The 14,717-nt window shown below is 33.1% G+C and overlaps 3 protein-coding genes across 4 annotated transcripts; 2 read left to right on the top strand and 1 right to left on the bottom strand.

Moving 5' to 3' along the window:
- Positions 1-496: 496 nt before the first annotated feature.
- On the bottom strand, positions 497-5,423 carry LOC146931690 (uncharacterized). The gene is made up of 8 exons (XM_085703237.1): positions 5,148-5,423; positions 4,161-4,279; positions 3,959-4,056; positions 3,682-3,769; positions 3,454-3,597; positions 3,215-3,335; positions 2,002-2,135; positions 497-822 (listed from the first exon to the last, which is right to left on the bottom strand). The coding sequence occupies exons 1-8, from the start codon at positions 5,317-5,319 to the stop codon at positions 778-780; spliced, it is 921 nt and encodes a 306-aa protein (XP_085559363.1). The 5' UTR covers positions 5,320-5,423; the 3' UTR covers positions 497-777.
- Positions 5,424-5,944: 521 nt separating this feature from the next.
- LOC146931689 (uncharacterized) lies at positions 5,945-8,065 on the top strand. Its single transcript, XM_085703236.1, has 3 exons — positions 5,945-6,394; positions 7,452-7,538; positions 7,723-8,065. Exons 1-3 carry the CDS (start codon positions 6,128-6,130, stop codon positions 7,879-7,881), a joined length of 513 nt encoding a protein of 170 aa, XP_085559362.1. The 5' UTR covers positions 5,945-6,127; the 3' UTR covers positions 7,882-8,065.
- Positions 8,066-10,572: 2,507 nt separating this feature from the next.
- On the top strand, positions 10,573-14,285 carry LOC146931688 (transcription factor VOZ1-like). Of its 2 annotated transcripts, none has more exons than XM_085703258.1 (5): positions 10,573-10,695; positions 10,946-11,172; positions 11,288-11,446; positions 12,665-13,271; positions 13,484-14,285. In XM_085703258.1, the coding sequence occupies exons 2-5, from the start codon at positions 10,948-10,950 to the stop codon at positions 13,993-13,995; spliced, it is 1,503 nt and encodes a 500-aa protein (XP_085559384.1). In that variant the 5' UTR covers positions 10,573-10,695; positions 10,946-10,947; the 3' UTR covers positions 13,996-14,285. The 2 variants fall into 2 exon arrangements, with proteins under 2 accessions (XP_085559384.1, XP_085559383.1); XM_085703257.1 differs by having other exon boundaries at positions 10,942-11,172.
- Positions 14,286-14,717: the final 432 nt, after the last annotated feature.

Genomic DNA, 14,717 nt, shown 5'->3' with positions numbered 1-14,717 from the left:
GTGTTAATTATATAAAAATAATAAATCTTATCGTATGGATTACCTTCAATATATAGGATTTAACTAAAGACAGCTCTTTTAAGAAAGGTGGGAATGAATTTCAAAAACTGATTTTCAATATAAAGTAATATAGGCATAAAAAAGACTGTATAGAACTTTAACATAGCAGGATCCAAAACGAATTATTCCGTGAATATATGTATAGACAAAATAACATTGCCCTTCAATTGAATCAAGACACTTACATACTTACATGGGTTCACCAGGATAAGGCAAAGCATTAAGACTCGACAAGAGTTAATGGAGGTGCTTACAAATAATCATCTGCTCAAATATATCTTTACGCTGACAACGAAAGTTGAACTCACAACCTTGTGAGTGAGTTAACTTCTTATCAACTGAACCAACCTTCATTGACAAAAGTTGTTCTATCTCATACACAACTAACGGCTAAGTGTCAAATAAAGCATCATTTAAGTAAAAATCGTTTGACAAATTATTATAATGTTCTTAACTTCTCATAATAACTATAATTATAATGAACTCAAAATTCCTGAAGAACGTAATACAAAACCAAACTCATATTTTTATATTTGCCAACACTGGCTTCCTTTCAAACAAAAGCAAAATAACTTGAAAAGAAACAATATATAACTCAAAATGCAATCAGATCTCTTTTGTTCCAGGGTAAAAACTAATTTGAAGAAACGACTAATCAAAATTTGGCTTCTAGTATAGCAACTTCTTTCTCCTATCAGTAACTAACACAAAATGCAACTACAGCACCGCTCTTTGCCTTTCGACAGCATCGTCGTGTTCCACCTGAAAACAATGAAAATCAAAATTGTGATGTCAGGTTTAGAACTTACGAAATTTTAGGTAGGGTTAAATATGTTTTCGGTCCCTATAAATATGTCAACTTTTTGTTTTAGTCCCTCTAAAATTTTCCTTCAACTTTTAGTCCCTATAAAATTTTCAATCTTCACTTTTGGTCCCTCTTTTAAAGTAAACTCATATGTAGAATTCATATTTTTTAATAAAATTTTCCAGAAAAATTCAAAATATTATAAGAATCACTCCAAAAAAAATTTATAATTTTTTAACAAAACATGAATTTAATATGAATTTTTATATTTTTTACGGTTAAAAATTCATATTTAATTTGTGTTTTGTTAAAAAATTCTAATTTTTTTCAGGAAATTGTTTTAGAATATTTTACACATTTCTGCACAATTTCATTAAAAAATACATAAATTAATTTGAAAATAGGGACCAAAAGTAGTGATTGAAAATTTTATAGGGACCAAAAGTTGAAGGAAAATTTTAGAGGGACTAAAACAAAAAGTTGACATATTTATAGGGACCAAAAACATATTTAACCCTTTTAGGTATCTCATACATCTCTAAACTTCATAACTGACAAACAATGAAGAAAATTACTCTAATACAGAACTCATTTAAATTTACACCATATAGAACTCAAGCAGTCACTTCAACATTGCTTTTGCTTTTTCAAAGAAAAATTAAAGTTGAAATTAAATGTTGCCCTTAATTGTTTCGAACACGAGAATACTAACCGCAATATTACAACAAAGGTGTGTTTGACATAATTATTTGGTAACTCAAACACAACCAAGCAAGACAAAGAGAAGTCGTAGGTAGCTTTGTGAGGTCAGCATGCAAAAATGGAGGCAACAACTTTATTTTCAAACTCGGAAACAAAATATTTCTGCACTTTACTAACATCATCTATCTCGAAAGTTCAGAGCAATGAAAATCCAGTTTGTAGCAGCATCATTTATTTAAAATCAGTAATAGAAGCCTTCAAATTATAACAGAATGTTGATAATTGTAAATATAAGAATTATTATACACCAAAATTCCCAAAAGAAGTGGTTGAGTTGTTGTACGCAGAAAGTGATTCATAGCAGTACAAGACAAAATACACAATAGCATTTAAAAGAACGGATCGCTTTATACGAGGAAACAGTATAAAATTACCTCAATGAGGACCTTCGCTTTCTTTGATTTAGAATCAGAGGCATCCTTTTCCAGTTTCTTTGAAGCTAAAGTCATTTTCCTTTTTGCTTTCCTTTGATTAAGTGCTTCAGTTTCTTCATCTTCAGCGCTTCCATCTGCATTAGTAAATGCCATCATGTTATTGCTTTTTAATGTGTAAGTTTCATTTTAATTTTCCAAAATCACTAACAAGGAGAGTGTTCTTCTCAAATGATAAGGTCCCGCCTCCAGCATATGTCTCATTTGGATGCAAAAGATAATGGAAGATAATAAAATGGGCAGAAAGTAAAGGAAGAGAAGATAAAATAAAGAGAAAATAAGTGAATTTTGTCTATTTTTTGGGACTCTAGAAGAGAAAAGTATAATCTTCTTTTTTGCTTGTTCGGTTGGATTTAAAGTGAAAAGAAAGAAAATGAATAATAATCGAGATAGTATTTTTTTCAACCTTGATAAATAAGAATCAAAAGGATCCCAGGCTAGATGAGCGAGGTAAATAGATGAGTAAAAAATGGAAAAAGTTAAATTGTCTACTAAATTTTTTTAGTTGTCTCTTCACTTGAGAGGGAAAACTTCAATTTGAGCCTCACATTATTTCTCCCCCTTGATATTTCGTCCCTCCATCACGACATGAGAAGAAAAAAAGTGCATTCCTCTGATTAGCAAAATTTCCCTTCTCCCGTTTTCTACCCAACCAACCAAACAAGGAAAAGATAAAATAATCATCCATAGTATGGATAACTATTTTCTACCCATTTTCTATCATTTGCATTGTTCGAATTGTATAGTAAATAATAACTTGAAACTATCAGAAGATATGTTATTGTAAAGCTAAGATTTAAAGTACAGATATGACTGCAGTATCTAGAGGAAGTGAAAAATATGACACATAACTAGAGTATAAAGTATGCAGCAAATAAAATTCTCATCCAATATTTACTACAGCTCAAAGAAAATGATTTCACATGACACAGTTCAATGAAAATGATGTCACATGACACACTTAAGTATCATACCATGCATATCTAATCCAGAATCTTTTGTATTTTAGTTTCAGTTATGCAAAAGCAAAGTCCTTGATGAGTGAAGAAATATTTCACGAAACATTTCCATAACCTATTTCAAATATATTTTAGCATGAAAAAAAAAAAAAAAAAACACTCCATGCATATTGCAAAGTTTCTAAACTAAATGTTACCATTTTCATCATCGCTGCCATTTCCCTGTGACTCGTGAATTGCAAAAGCACCAAAATCTTCTATATCATCTTCCTCTTCAAATTCAACATATTCTGTTCCTGTTTCTGTTTCCTCTTCAATCTGAAAAGATAAAAGAAATATACCAGGCTCAACATATTACCAAGTTAAGTTACTAAGAATTTAGATTTAAACAGAAATGACAGCAGAGCAAAATGCATAATTAATATTAAACATGTACCATTTCATCCTCTTCTTCAACAGCTTGAGATTTCTCCACCATATCAATAACTTTTTTGTATGCTTCAAAATTAGCGTTGCATATATCACCTCCTGTCTGGTAAAGTCCGTTTTGAAGGCGTACCAATAGCTCTTTCTCAATAGACTAAGTAATATTCAAAAGAAACAGTGAGGAAAGCAAATATAACATAATTTAGTACGCACGGGTAACATTCGGATCAAGTATAACCTTTTCTAGCACAGCTGCTTTTTCAGCTTTCTCTTCTCTTCTAGCTTCTCTCTTAACCTCTTTTCTTGGCAGTGTCGTTATTTTCTCCCTGTAAAACAACAACAACCAACATGATCAATCAGGCCACTTTTATGGAGAAACTGCTATGGACATTAATTCAAGACTACAGCCTAAAATATAGTAGATAAAGGAGAAGAAGAATTGTCACACGAATGTAAATTTATAATAGTATTATTATTATTGTTAAAAAGAAGCAAAGGAGAATGAAGTCTCAAACCTTGTTTTCAAAGAAAGTTTCCTCATACGTATCCGCATCTGAGTCATTTTGGTCAATCTTTGTTTTATCTTGTGTATAAGAAGCTTGGGCCAATACATCTGTCAGTGCAGTAAAGGTCAGGCAAGCGACTAATCACAACAATTACTTACAAATAAAACGTCAAACAAATAAAGATTGCATAAACTACGTAGATATGCAGTACCAGATGTTTGTCAATGACTTCAAGTGCCTGCTGGTAATTCCTAGGCAGCTTAACTCTTTCCCACAAATCCTTTGGCGTATGAGCTCTTTCAATAGTTTTCATGTAGAGGTAAAACACACCTACATCACACAATGCAATTGTATCATTGCTTGCATTCTCTACCATAAACTATCAACTTATTATTACATTTTCCATTCAAAAGGATACGATACAACCATTTAGGGTCTGTTTAGATAGGATTATTTGAGTTTGTCTGCTGGCATAAGCACTTCTGAGACGGGTTGGGAGAACTTATAAAAAAAGGGGCAGCCCGGTGCACTAAAGCTCCTGCGTGTGCAGAGCCCGAGAAGGGGTCCCACCATTTTGGGTGTATTGTACGCAGTCTTACCCTGTTTTTTTACACAGGAGGCTGTTTCCAAGACTTGAACGTGTGACCTTTCAGTGATGTGACAACAACTTTCCCGTTACGCCAAGGCGTTGGGAGAATTTACAAAATCAACTTATTTCCATAAGCCCTCCAAGATAACTTATGAAAACATCATATTTTCCATAAACTCTCCAAGATAACTTATTAAAACAGCTTATAGCTTATACGAAAATAAGTTTGACTTTATTTTATCTTTTATTTATTATAAAAATTAAGCGCTTTCATGATAAGACCTCATGATATATAAGCTGCAAAATAAGTTTTTTTTTTTTTTTTTTTATCCAAACAGAGCCTTAATCATAATCATTGACATGCTACATGAAACTAACCAAATTATTACCTACCCCACATGAAGAACCAAATGTCTAAGATATCAAAGTCAATATACAACATAACCTAAATGTCATTTTAATCAAATGGGTTGTTGAAAAAAGTGAATTTTAACATCAACTCAGCCAAATAATGCAGTTTTTTCCACACCCCACAAGAATTTCATAACTATATAGCTCAATTTCTAGCTGAAATATAACACAACAAAAAAGATGAACAAGAAAAAGTACCATTGTCTTCACGAATGGTGGCATAGCGACTATTAGCTAAAGGGCATGAACTTCGGTTACAAATTCCGGTGACATTGTAAGGGTTTCTACAAAAAATACCGGTGGTAATTTTGGCCATGTAACTGCAATGGTTGTGCCTGATAACTTGCCATATAACCTCATCGTGCTGCATCTTTGTGATCAAATTTTAAGGATTTTACTTTCAGTTTTGAGGTTTTAGGGTTTAAAGGGAATGGTTTCGATGCAGGGTTTTATTTTCTCTCTGAATCATAAAACGACGTTTGCTTCATTCAGGATTCTTTTTTATTACTTGTAAAAAAATATATATATACTAGTAATTTTCTTCTAAAAAAATATATGGTAGTAAAATTGCAAAAAATAAATAAAAAAAAATTCGAGAGAGTAAAATTTCTCAACAAAAAAAAAGTTGCAAATTTGATGATTTATTTTAAAACTTTTTTTGACAGAATATTAATTTTTCACTTTAATTATTTATCTCTTTTATGTCAAGTTAATCTTTACCATTAATTTTAGATCAGACGACCGAAATTCATTACACAGGTACAGTAATTACGTGCAATCCAATTCATATATCAAGACACCATTTATAAAACCTTGCCAAGTAGAAAAAAGTAGTAATAGTTACACACAATATTAGATTTGAACAATTGATTTGATATCTAACGGTTTATATTAGTTATTAATAAAAGCAATATTAAACGATCTCTACCATCAATTTAAGATCAGATGGATAAAAATAAAATCCATTACAACTAATATTGCTTGATTCGTTCACATACGCAGTAATTAATTAATAGTTGGAATGATCGGGCTTGTTGAGCAAGAAAGAAAACACCATCACCTTCGTCACCTACAAACCAAACGTACACAACAATAACAAACTCACCTTTACTCTATTACGTGACTAATCGTAATCGTGATCGTGAATAGCAGTGGCCGGCCACTAGACAGTTCCAGAAATGGCAGTACTACCACTAGTTAAACTAGGAACACTTGTTTTGAGAACGGTATGCAAACCCATCGCCAATAGGTTAAAGAAAGAAGCCGGATACCACCCGAAATTTCGCAGTTTCATCATCAGCATTGCACAGGCTAATCACAGGTTTACCACAAGAATTCAGAGACGCATTTATGGTAAAGCTACTGATGTCGTCATTCGTCCTCTTAATGAAGAAAAGGCTGTTCAAGCTGCTGCTGATCTTCTTGGAGAACTCTTCGTCTTTTCTGTAAGAATTGTCGATTTTACTGTTCTTTCTTCTTTTGTTAATTGCCATCTACCTGTTTGTTTATATTACCCTGTGTACAATTCTCTGTCTTTACTGTTTGTGCATTCGTATTTATTTTCATACAAGGGACGGGTAAGGTTCTGACTGTTTGAGGAAACGGCTTAATTAAGTAATCATGGTGTAAGCGCTTATTATATAACTTATTTTCTATAGCAAAAGATAAAATAAAGTCATTTAATTAATAATAGTTAAAATAAATATAATAATTATAACCTTACAACACTATACAAGTAGAACACAAGAAATAGGCGATGAAAGGAATATGAGATACTATTGGCTCATCACAGTCTCTCATTATCTATTTTTCCTTTCCTTATGAACGGTGTTGTGTTTTTCGCTTCTGTAATGATGTGTCGCATTCGTAACGGAGTTTTACGGTTGTATCGGCTTTTTGTCACGGTGTAACGGGAGTTTTGGTGTGATTTTTCATCTCAGCCTGAAAACAGGTAAACACGGTATCGGTGGCCACCTATATCTTTTTGTCGCGGCCGTTTTCGCGGTAACAGACCCGTATTTAAAACCTTACAAATGGAACAAAACTTAAGTGAACTAATTCTCTTGTTGGGCCATCACTTTAGTCTAACTAACTTGCCTAGTCGGCATGTAACTGACTTAACGACAAACTAGGCAGACTCCCTGGAAGAAGTCTGCAGTTTGATCACTGCTTGACAGAGGTAGCAGTTTCATCAGCCCTAACCACATGACAATCTATATCCACTTGTTTGGTTATCTCATGAAATACATGATTTACTGCTGTATGCAAAGCATTTTGGCTGTCACAGTACGATACAACAGGCTTGGTGCAAGCTATCTGTGAATTTTATAAGAAATGGGTGAGCCACTGCAATTTGCAGGTGGCAGATGCTAACGCTGGGTATTTCCACTTTTTGTAATAAAGAATAATGGCATACTAAGAATTTTTCTCTTGTCATCTGTTGTCTTTTTAACAACTAATATCAGTATTAACTTATTGTGAATTTAATTTCCTTTTATTTAGGTTGCAGGAGCTGCTGTAATCTATGAGGTGCATAGAAGTGCTAGATCAGAGGCAAGAAAGGAAGAACTACGCAGACAAGAAATACAGGTTGTCTTTTGGGTCTTTCTTCTCATTGTGGACTATCTTTCTACGAGGGTAGATTATGTAGTTCATTGAAGCAGATCAAAGTTAGTCTTCTTGCAGTCTGTTCATTGCTGGGGGTGGAAGCAGCTGTAGAGGCCAAATTATTCTAAATCCCAAGGCTGTGCTCACTATTTTTGTATCTCTGCAGGCAATAAAGACTAGGAGTGAAGAGTTGAGCAGGGAAATTGAACTTCTTGAACAAAAGCTTCAAGAGATGGAAAAACTTGCTAGAGGGCGAGGGCTTATCGGCTTTTTTAACTTCAGGCTCGGCAATGCCGGTGAAGATATAAAATCAAAATCCAATTGATTGTGGTAGATGTTAAGCATTGCATGCAGATTTTATATAACTCTTTAGAAGTATAGTTCATAGGTTTGAGAATTGATGCTAATAACGTGTAAATACAAGCATATTACATTTAAATGTGGTGAGGATTAGTCTTAAACACACCAATCCTCAAGAGATAAAAGAATGCAGAACAAAAATTTGTCAATGTGTTCTTGTTAAAAAATTTCTTTCTGAATAATCATGTTTGGTTTTCTATTGGGAATGTGTCAAACCACCTTTGGGCAAAAGCTACAAGAGTACAAACCTTCCTGATAGAAGATAATCAGATCTCTCAAGCCTATGGATAAACTACATTTCTCTCATCTAAAGTTTTGTTTGTCACTCACTTTGCTACTGATCACATCTGTCAAATGAAAATAAATCCCTTGTCCGAAATTTTGTAAATGAGATCAGATATAGTAAAGTTTCTTTGACTTGCCTTTTCAACATCTATCTTTCGAGTTAACAGCCCAATTCAGAAGACAAATCATTTTGCTTCATGTTATTTGGCTTTTGACTTTCTTTTCTTTTTGGGTCTATTGAGTATTGATTACTATGTCTTCCTATACTTCCATTGAAATGCACATAATTTTTTTTGGATAGAAAATGCACATAATTTAAGGGTAGCAACATACCACCAATAATATCATTATCAATAAATTTCACTTATTAGACTCTTATTCACATATATTTCAAAATGTACTATTATTATGTTAAATTTTAAAATATAATTTAATCTCATTCACGTATTAGTTTGATAGTCTATATTTAAACAATATGTCAGATTACTTATTGAAAAATGTTAATATAAATAGATGTTTAAGTAGACTAATGTGTCATACCAAACTTTTAATAAGGGTAGGCTCAGACCCAAAAAAAGAGCCAATGACATGTAACAAACTAAACACTTGAGCCTTGAATTTTATTACCAGGTAAGGCTTAGGTTTTACACGACTTATCTTAGCTTAGTTTATTTCTACCCTCAATCTATACTTTATATATAAAGAAAATACATGATTTTGGGCTGATTTTTTCACTTTCAATTATACCCTTAAATGTTATAACATTTGATATTGTTGGTATTATTAAAAAAAAAAACTTAATTGCATAGTTTCAAGTTGGTCCCTTATGTTTATTTTAGGTTTCAAGTTGGTCCTTTGTGTTTTAAAAGTTTCAAGTTGGTCCCTTATGTTTCAAAAGTTTCAAGTTGGTTCAAAACGTTACTCACATTTGAATAAGTTAGTCTCTTCCGTCACTTAACCGTTTAAAGATTTGGGTTGACAATATGGGTGAAGGAATTTAACTTCTTTAGAAAATCAGTTTTAAAACATTTTTTTTAATCTTTTTATTTTATTCAATATCATGTCGCGGATGAGACTTAACTTATTCCAACGTGAATAACGTTTTGGACCAACTTGAAAACTTTAAAACGTAAGGGACCAACTTGAAATTTTTTTTTTTGTGGTGTTCGGGATTCGAACCCCGGACCTTGCATATATTATGCATTGTCCTTACCAACTGAGCTAAGCTCACAGGGACAACACCTTGAAACTTTTAAAACATAATGGATCAACTTAAAACCTAAAATAAATATAAGGGATCAAACATGCAATTAAACCTTGAAAATAATAGGCAAAATTATATTTATCGTCCCTTAGCTTAATTTCAAGTAACGATTTCACCTTTTATCTTTTTTTCACGTTATTTTTGTCATATTGGTATGTTTTCATATGAATCTTAAAGCATTAAATCTAACATTCCTATGAAATATAAATGAAGGATCATATATTTCAACACTAAGAACTCATATCAAAATAAAATTATAGATTTGAATCTTGAAAATCATATTATCTTACCCGAGTTTATGTGTATCCTTTCTTTTTAATACTCAATCTCTAATTTCTCAATCTCGATTTTATTAACACAAGAACACAAGCCATTGATTTTCGACAACAACCAAAAGCAAAAGTGTCAGTGTTGTGTGTGTATATTAATCTCTTAAGAGTTGGTTTTAGACGATCTATTTATTTCTTAAATAGTCATATAATTCTTTTTTATATATAGATATAATATATTTTTTTGAAGAAGCTAGTGATATAATTCTTTTTTATATATAGATATAATATATTTTTTTGAAGAAGCTAAATTAGCTCATCCAAATTGACACCAGAGAGAATCGAACCTGAGACTTTAAGGAGGAGCACACTCCCATCCCAAGTCAATACCACTAGGTCAACAAGTGAGTTTTTATAGATATAATATTAAAAAAATCAAACGATTTTTTGGAGGAGAAGGAGGAAGAAGTCTATTGTGTAAAACATGCTAGTTACTAAAATAAACTTTCACCTTAATTTGGTAGATCAAGGAGAATAAAATTGGCAACGGTTATGTTTTGGGAAGGAGAGAGAAAGAATTTTAATAACAAACTTAATTTTCTGAAACTTAATTTTGTTATAATTTGGACCAGGATATATTTATTTATTTATTTATTGACTTGAGGTACTTAGGTGGACCATGATGTTTATTTATTCGAAAAAACAGAAGATAGAAAAAATATTAAAACTTGATTTAATCCGAAATTTATAAAGAAAAAAATATTAAAACTTGATTTAATCCGAAATTTATAATGAAAAAGAGATAGATATAAACATATTTTTGTGAAGTGAGTGAATCAGAAAAACCAATTCCAGAAGAAGTAGTTGCGTCAAATATAAGTTTGAAACGTTACTTCAACAAATCGCCGCCGAGGGTAGGGTTCTCATTCCACCGGAACAACCTTCCTCCAACCGCCTCAAGGTATATTCTTACTTTGTTACCGATCGATCACTATAAATTCAATTTTGCTGTAGAAAACCCTAGAATTTCTCAACTAGGTCTATTAATGTTGCGATTATTATTATATTTTGCTTCAATGTGAAATGCCTATTTTGTGTGTCTTGGTTCCCGGACTCGTTAAATGACAGTGGAAATGAGTTTAAAATCCACTTTCTATGAGTTTGTTATGTCTAATTACAATTGTTGATTTTTTTTTTTTTTTTGAAGGAAGGTATGATGAAAGAAAACTCAGGGGGAAAATATGGATCTTCTTCTTCTCAGAAATCCATGAAAGAGAAGGAGAGACACATGGTGAATAAGATTCAAGGGATTTTCACCAATCTTCAGTCTGCAAGAAAGGAAAGCAGAGCTACTGATATTCTCATCATTGAGGAGCAGATGCATCAGTTGCTTCGAGAGTGGAAGGCAGAACTCGAGTCTCCAGCTACCTCCTTAAATGTATGTCTTTCAATTCTTATACGTAGCTCCAATAATACTGTATCTGTGTTTATTCCCCATCCTGCAAAGAGATATGAAATATATGTATTTATATGTATATGTTGGCATTCTATAGGATGGGAGCCTTGGGTCGTTTCCCGGGGAATTAGCCCAACTGTTGCAAGGATTTGAGGAGAAAGACGACGCCATCAGTCCTCTGACTAAACCTGGGCTGTTTAACACTGATTACCATCAAAATAACATTACTGATAGCAATTATGAGTTTTATCAGGAGGTGAGTTTCTTTCACTTGTTCTGGAGAATCTTCTATATATCTTTGGCATTTTTTGTTTTGTTTTGAAATTCACAATGTTAGTATTATGCTGGGATTGGAGATCAAAACCTCAACCTTCTTATCACTCCATTCCTTAACTCCCCCACCCCAGCCACCAAGCCATCCGTATAACCCCTATATATATATATATATGTCGGATATATGCGTGACATGTTAATTTGTCTGGTTCTTAATTTGAAGCAAAACCTTACCCTAATTGTTTCTTTTCTAATGATTCTCAGTTGTATTTTGATTTTGTTCCTTACATTGTTCTACTATTCCGATTTCCTTTTCTAAATTATGTCACAAACTGGTCTCCGGTTGTACGATTGTGTCTAATTGTAAGCAACAATTCATATTTGAGATATCCGTAGTTTAATAAACTAATCTAATTCCTATCATGTGGTGTGCGGTCTTTTAGTTCATTCAGGCAAACCTATTGGCTGACACATTTTTTAACCTTCTTGTTTACGGGGAATTACCATAACCCCACCCAATTCCCAAAGTGTATCACTCGAGCTCTGGCCAAGTCATCTGATCTCTTTAGGAAGACATTCAACCTTGTTCTGATTTTTCAGTTCACATTGATTCCAACTTGTTGAAATTCATTTGTTGAGGTAAAATTACCAAAAGAGAACTCTTAGAAAACATTTCTAGTCAGGACTAGTTAACCATTGGTGCTCAGAGAGTTGTGAATGTTTATCCACTTCACTTAATTAACCACTTGAGTGGTTAGTTGTTCCTAAAATGGAAATATTTAACATAGAACCTAGGGCCATAGCTTATATATATAACTGTTTTCACTTTCATTGAAAATAAGCATTAGAGAATGCATTCTACATTTTTTTAAATGCAATTTCAATAACAGATTCAGTATTTTCAGAAATATGGAAAATGCTGAAGAACTGTGTTCAATATTCTCGAAAATACATTCCCCATAGCTAGCCATCCATCAGCTAGTACGATTATTAGCCTTTCATTTGTGGTGTGATTAAATGAAATTTGAGAATGTCTTTAGAAAGCAAACAGACCCTCTTTTTTTTTTTTTTTGTAATTTCTAAAAGAAGTATGCGAGCTGAATATTTCTATCTGTTTGATCATATTCTTGTCTCTACTCATTAATCTTTTGTTTTCCTGCTTTTCTTTAAGAGATAACAACTGGCTGCTCCATTCGTGCAGAAATGTTTTGATAATAACCAGTCACTAGGTCATACTTTCGAAGGCTCTGCTTCAACTCTGTTCAGCAGTCCTTTAAATAGCTCAGGCATGGCTCAGTTGGATTTTCATTCATTCGGTTTGAATCAAGATATGGATCACAACGCTGTAGGTCACAGCTCTGATTTAATTTGTCGGGACCACAGCCTCGGGTACAACGCAGAAGTAAAAAACTCAGAATCAGCTCAATTTAATCTTGAAGAAGGCTTTGATGAGTATGATCAACTTTTCGGAGATAATTACACCACAAATTTTGGAGACAACTTTATACCTAATATTCTTCCAAATATCCGCCCTCCACCTTCTGCTTTCCTAGCCCCAAAATGTGCACTGTGGGACTGTTTCAGGCCTGCTCAAGGGTTAGAGCAGTGCCAGGATTACTGTAGTAGTAATCACGAGCTTTTGGCAAAAAGTGAGGATGAGGGCAAGACTCCAATTTTGCGACCTGGTGGCATTGATGTGAAAGACGGTCCTTTGTTTGCTGCTGTTCTTGCAAAGACACTGGGAAAAGAAGTGGGCATCCCCAAGTGTGAAGGTGCTGCTTCAACGAAAGCCCCTTGGAATGCTTCAGGTTAGTACGCATGTTTATTATTTTTTTTGTAACTCATTAATTACAGTATTGAAATCTTGCAAATTCTACAACTAGGTTGTCTATTAAATGTGATATAGAAGAAGGTTGTCTATTAAATGTGATATAGAAGAAATTTGTCAATCTATACTTGTTTCTTTCGTCTATTTGGTTGGGTTTAAAGTTTATATTGTTGTGTCGTCTTCTTTTTGCAGAGTTGTTTGACATTTCTCTTCTTGAGCGTGAAACTGTTAGGGAGTGGCTGTTCTTTGACCAGCCTAGAAGGGCATTTGACTCTGGAACTAGGAAACAGAGATCCATCCCTGATTATTGTGGGCGTGGTTGGCATGAATCAAGGAAGCAGGTGATGAAGGAACATGGGGGACAAAAGAGATCATATTACATGGACCCACAGCCTGTTGATTATGTTGAGTGGCATTTGTACGAGTATGAAATCAATAACCATGAAGGTTGCTTACCAGAAAAAAATAACCATGATCGTTGCTTATCAACAAAAATTAACCATGGTTGTGCATTATACAGACTAGAATTAAAGCGTGTAGATAAAAAGAAAAGTCCTAAAGGAAAAGTGACTAAGGAATCACTTGCTGATTTACAAAACAAGATGGGAAAGCTAACTGCTGCTGCTCCGTCGCCAGATGATGGAAAATCTGTCAAGGGAAAAACCGAGGCCAAGTCTCAGAATATTGGCCTGCCTGAATATTAAAAAAATACTTCATGTGATGATTTTTGCCAAATGACTGGTCGTCGACTTGTAGATATTTCAGGATGGGGTTCAGATTGTGGAAATTTTTAACATTTCTTGGACAAGGTAATGACTGATTATTGTGGTGGTAGGTGTTCATACTCTTGCATGCTGAGTTAGTGTATATTTTGATTTACTTTTAGAAGAGCTAAAAGTGATTTTGAAGACTTCAAATTGCTTTTTGTATGTTTGGGGTTTTCGATTAGAATTCGTTTTGCCTTTAAAATTAAGTCAACAAGTCAGAATTCGTAGCTTTTGTCTCTAAACGTGATTCTATACTCAAAGTCAAACCTACCGACTCACTTTGACTTTCCTTCAAGAAAAAAATTACTTTGACGTGAATGTATCTTTTATTTTTTTTTTTTTTGTGGTGGCCAGAGTTTGAATCCCAGACCTTGTATATTTTATGCATTGTCCATACCAACTGAGTTAAGCTTACGAGGACGTGAATGTATCTAAATAAATAATTTACCTATCAATTTTTTGTGAAAAATAAAATCAAAATTAGTTTTACATATAGTGACACGCTTACATTTGAAAAAAAAAAAAAATAGGATACAATTGAAAAAAATAATTATTTCTAGGATACAAATTGAAAAAAAAAAAATTTCTACATTTGAAAAGTGAAAATAATATTTACTTTAACAAATTTAGTGTTCTAGGATTTCATCCTAAGATATCCT

This window comes from Medicago sativa, chromosome 4 (assembly GCF_051527215.1).
Source record: "Medicago sativa cultivar Bolivia chromosome 4, Bolivia_mono, whole genome shotgun sequence".
In the NCBI taxonomy this organism is placed as follows: domain Eukaryota; kingdom Viridiplantae; phylum Streptophyta; class Magnoliopsida; order Fabales; family Fabaceae; genus Medicago; species Medicago sativa.
The sequence above is the reverse complement of the archived record's forward strand: the minus strand, read 5'-3'. Positions and strand labels throughout refer to the sequence as shown.

Bases quoted from the DNA above. Each gene is read 5' to 3' on its own strand.
- LOC146931688 (XM_085703258.1), top strand. From the start codon at position 10,948: ATGATGAAAGAAAACTCAGGGGGAAAATATGGATCTTCTTCTTCTCAG. The intron at 11,173-11,287 runs GTATGTCTTTCA...GGCATTCTATAG, and splicing joins CTCCAGCTACCTCCTTAAAT to GATGGGAGCCTTGGGTCGTT. The intron at 13,272-13,483 runs GTTAGTACGCAT...TTCTTTTTGCAG, and splicing joins AGCCCCTTGGAATGCTTCAG to AGTTGTTTGACATTTCTCTT.
- LOC146931690 (XM_085703237.1), bottom strand. From the start codon at position 5,319: ATGCAGCACGATGAGGTTATATGGCAAGTTATCAGGCACAACCATTGC. The intron at 4,280-5,147 runs GTACTTTTTCTT...TGTGTGATGTAG, and splicing joins CACCATTCGTGAAGACAATG to GTGTGTTTTACCTCTACATG. The intron at 3,598-3,681 runs GTTATACTTGAT...AATATTACTTAG, and splicing joins AAGCAGCTGTGCTAGAAAAG to TCTATTGAGAAAGAGCTATT.
- LOC146931689 (XM_085703236.1), top strand. From the start codon at position 6,128: ATGGCAGTACTACCACTAGTTAAACTAGGAACACTTGTTTTGAGAACG. The intron at 6,395-7,451 runs GTAAGAATTGTC...CCTTTTATTTAG, and splicing joins GAGAACTCTTCGTCTTTTCT to GTTGCAGGAGCTGCTGTAAT. The intron at 7,539-7,722 runs GTTGTCTTTTGG...GTATCTCTGCAG, and splicing joins TACGCAGACAAGAAATACAG to GCAATAAAGACTAGGAGTGA.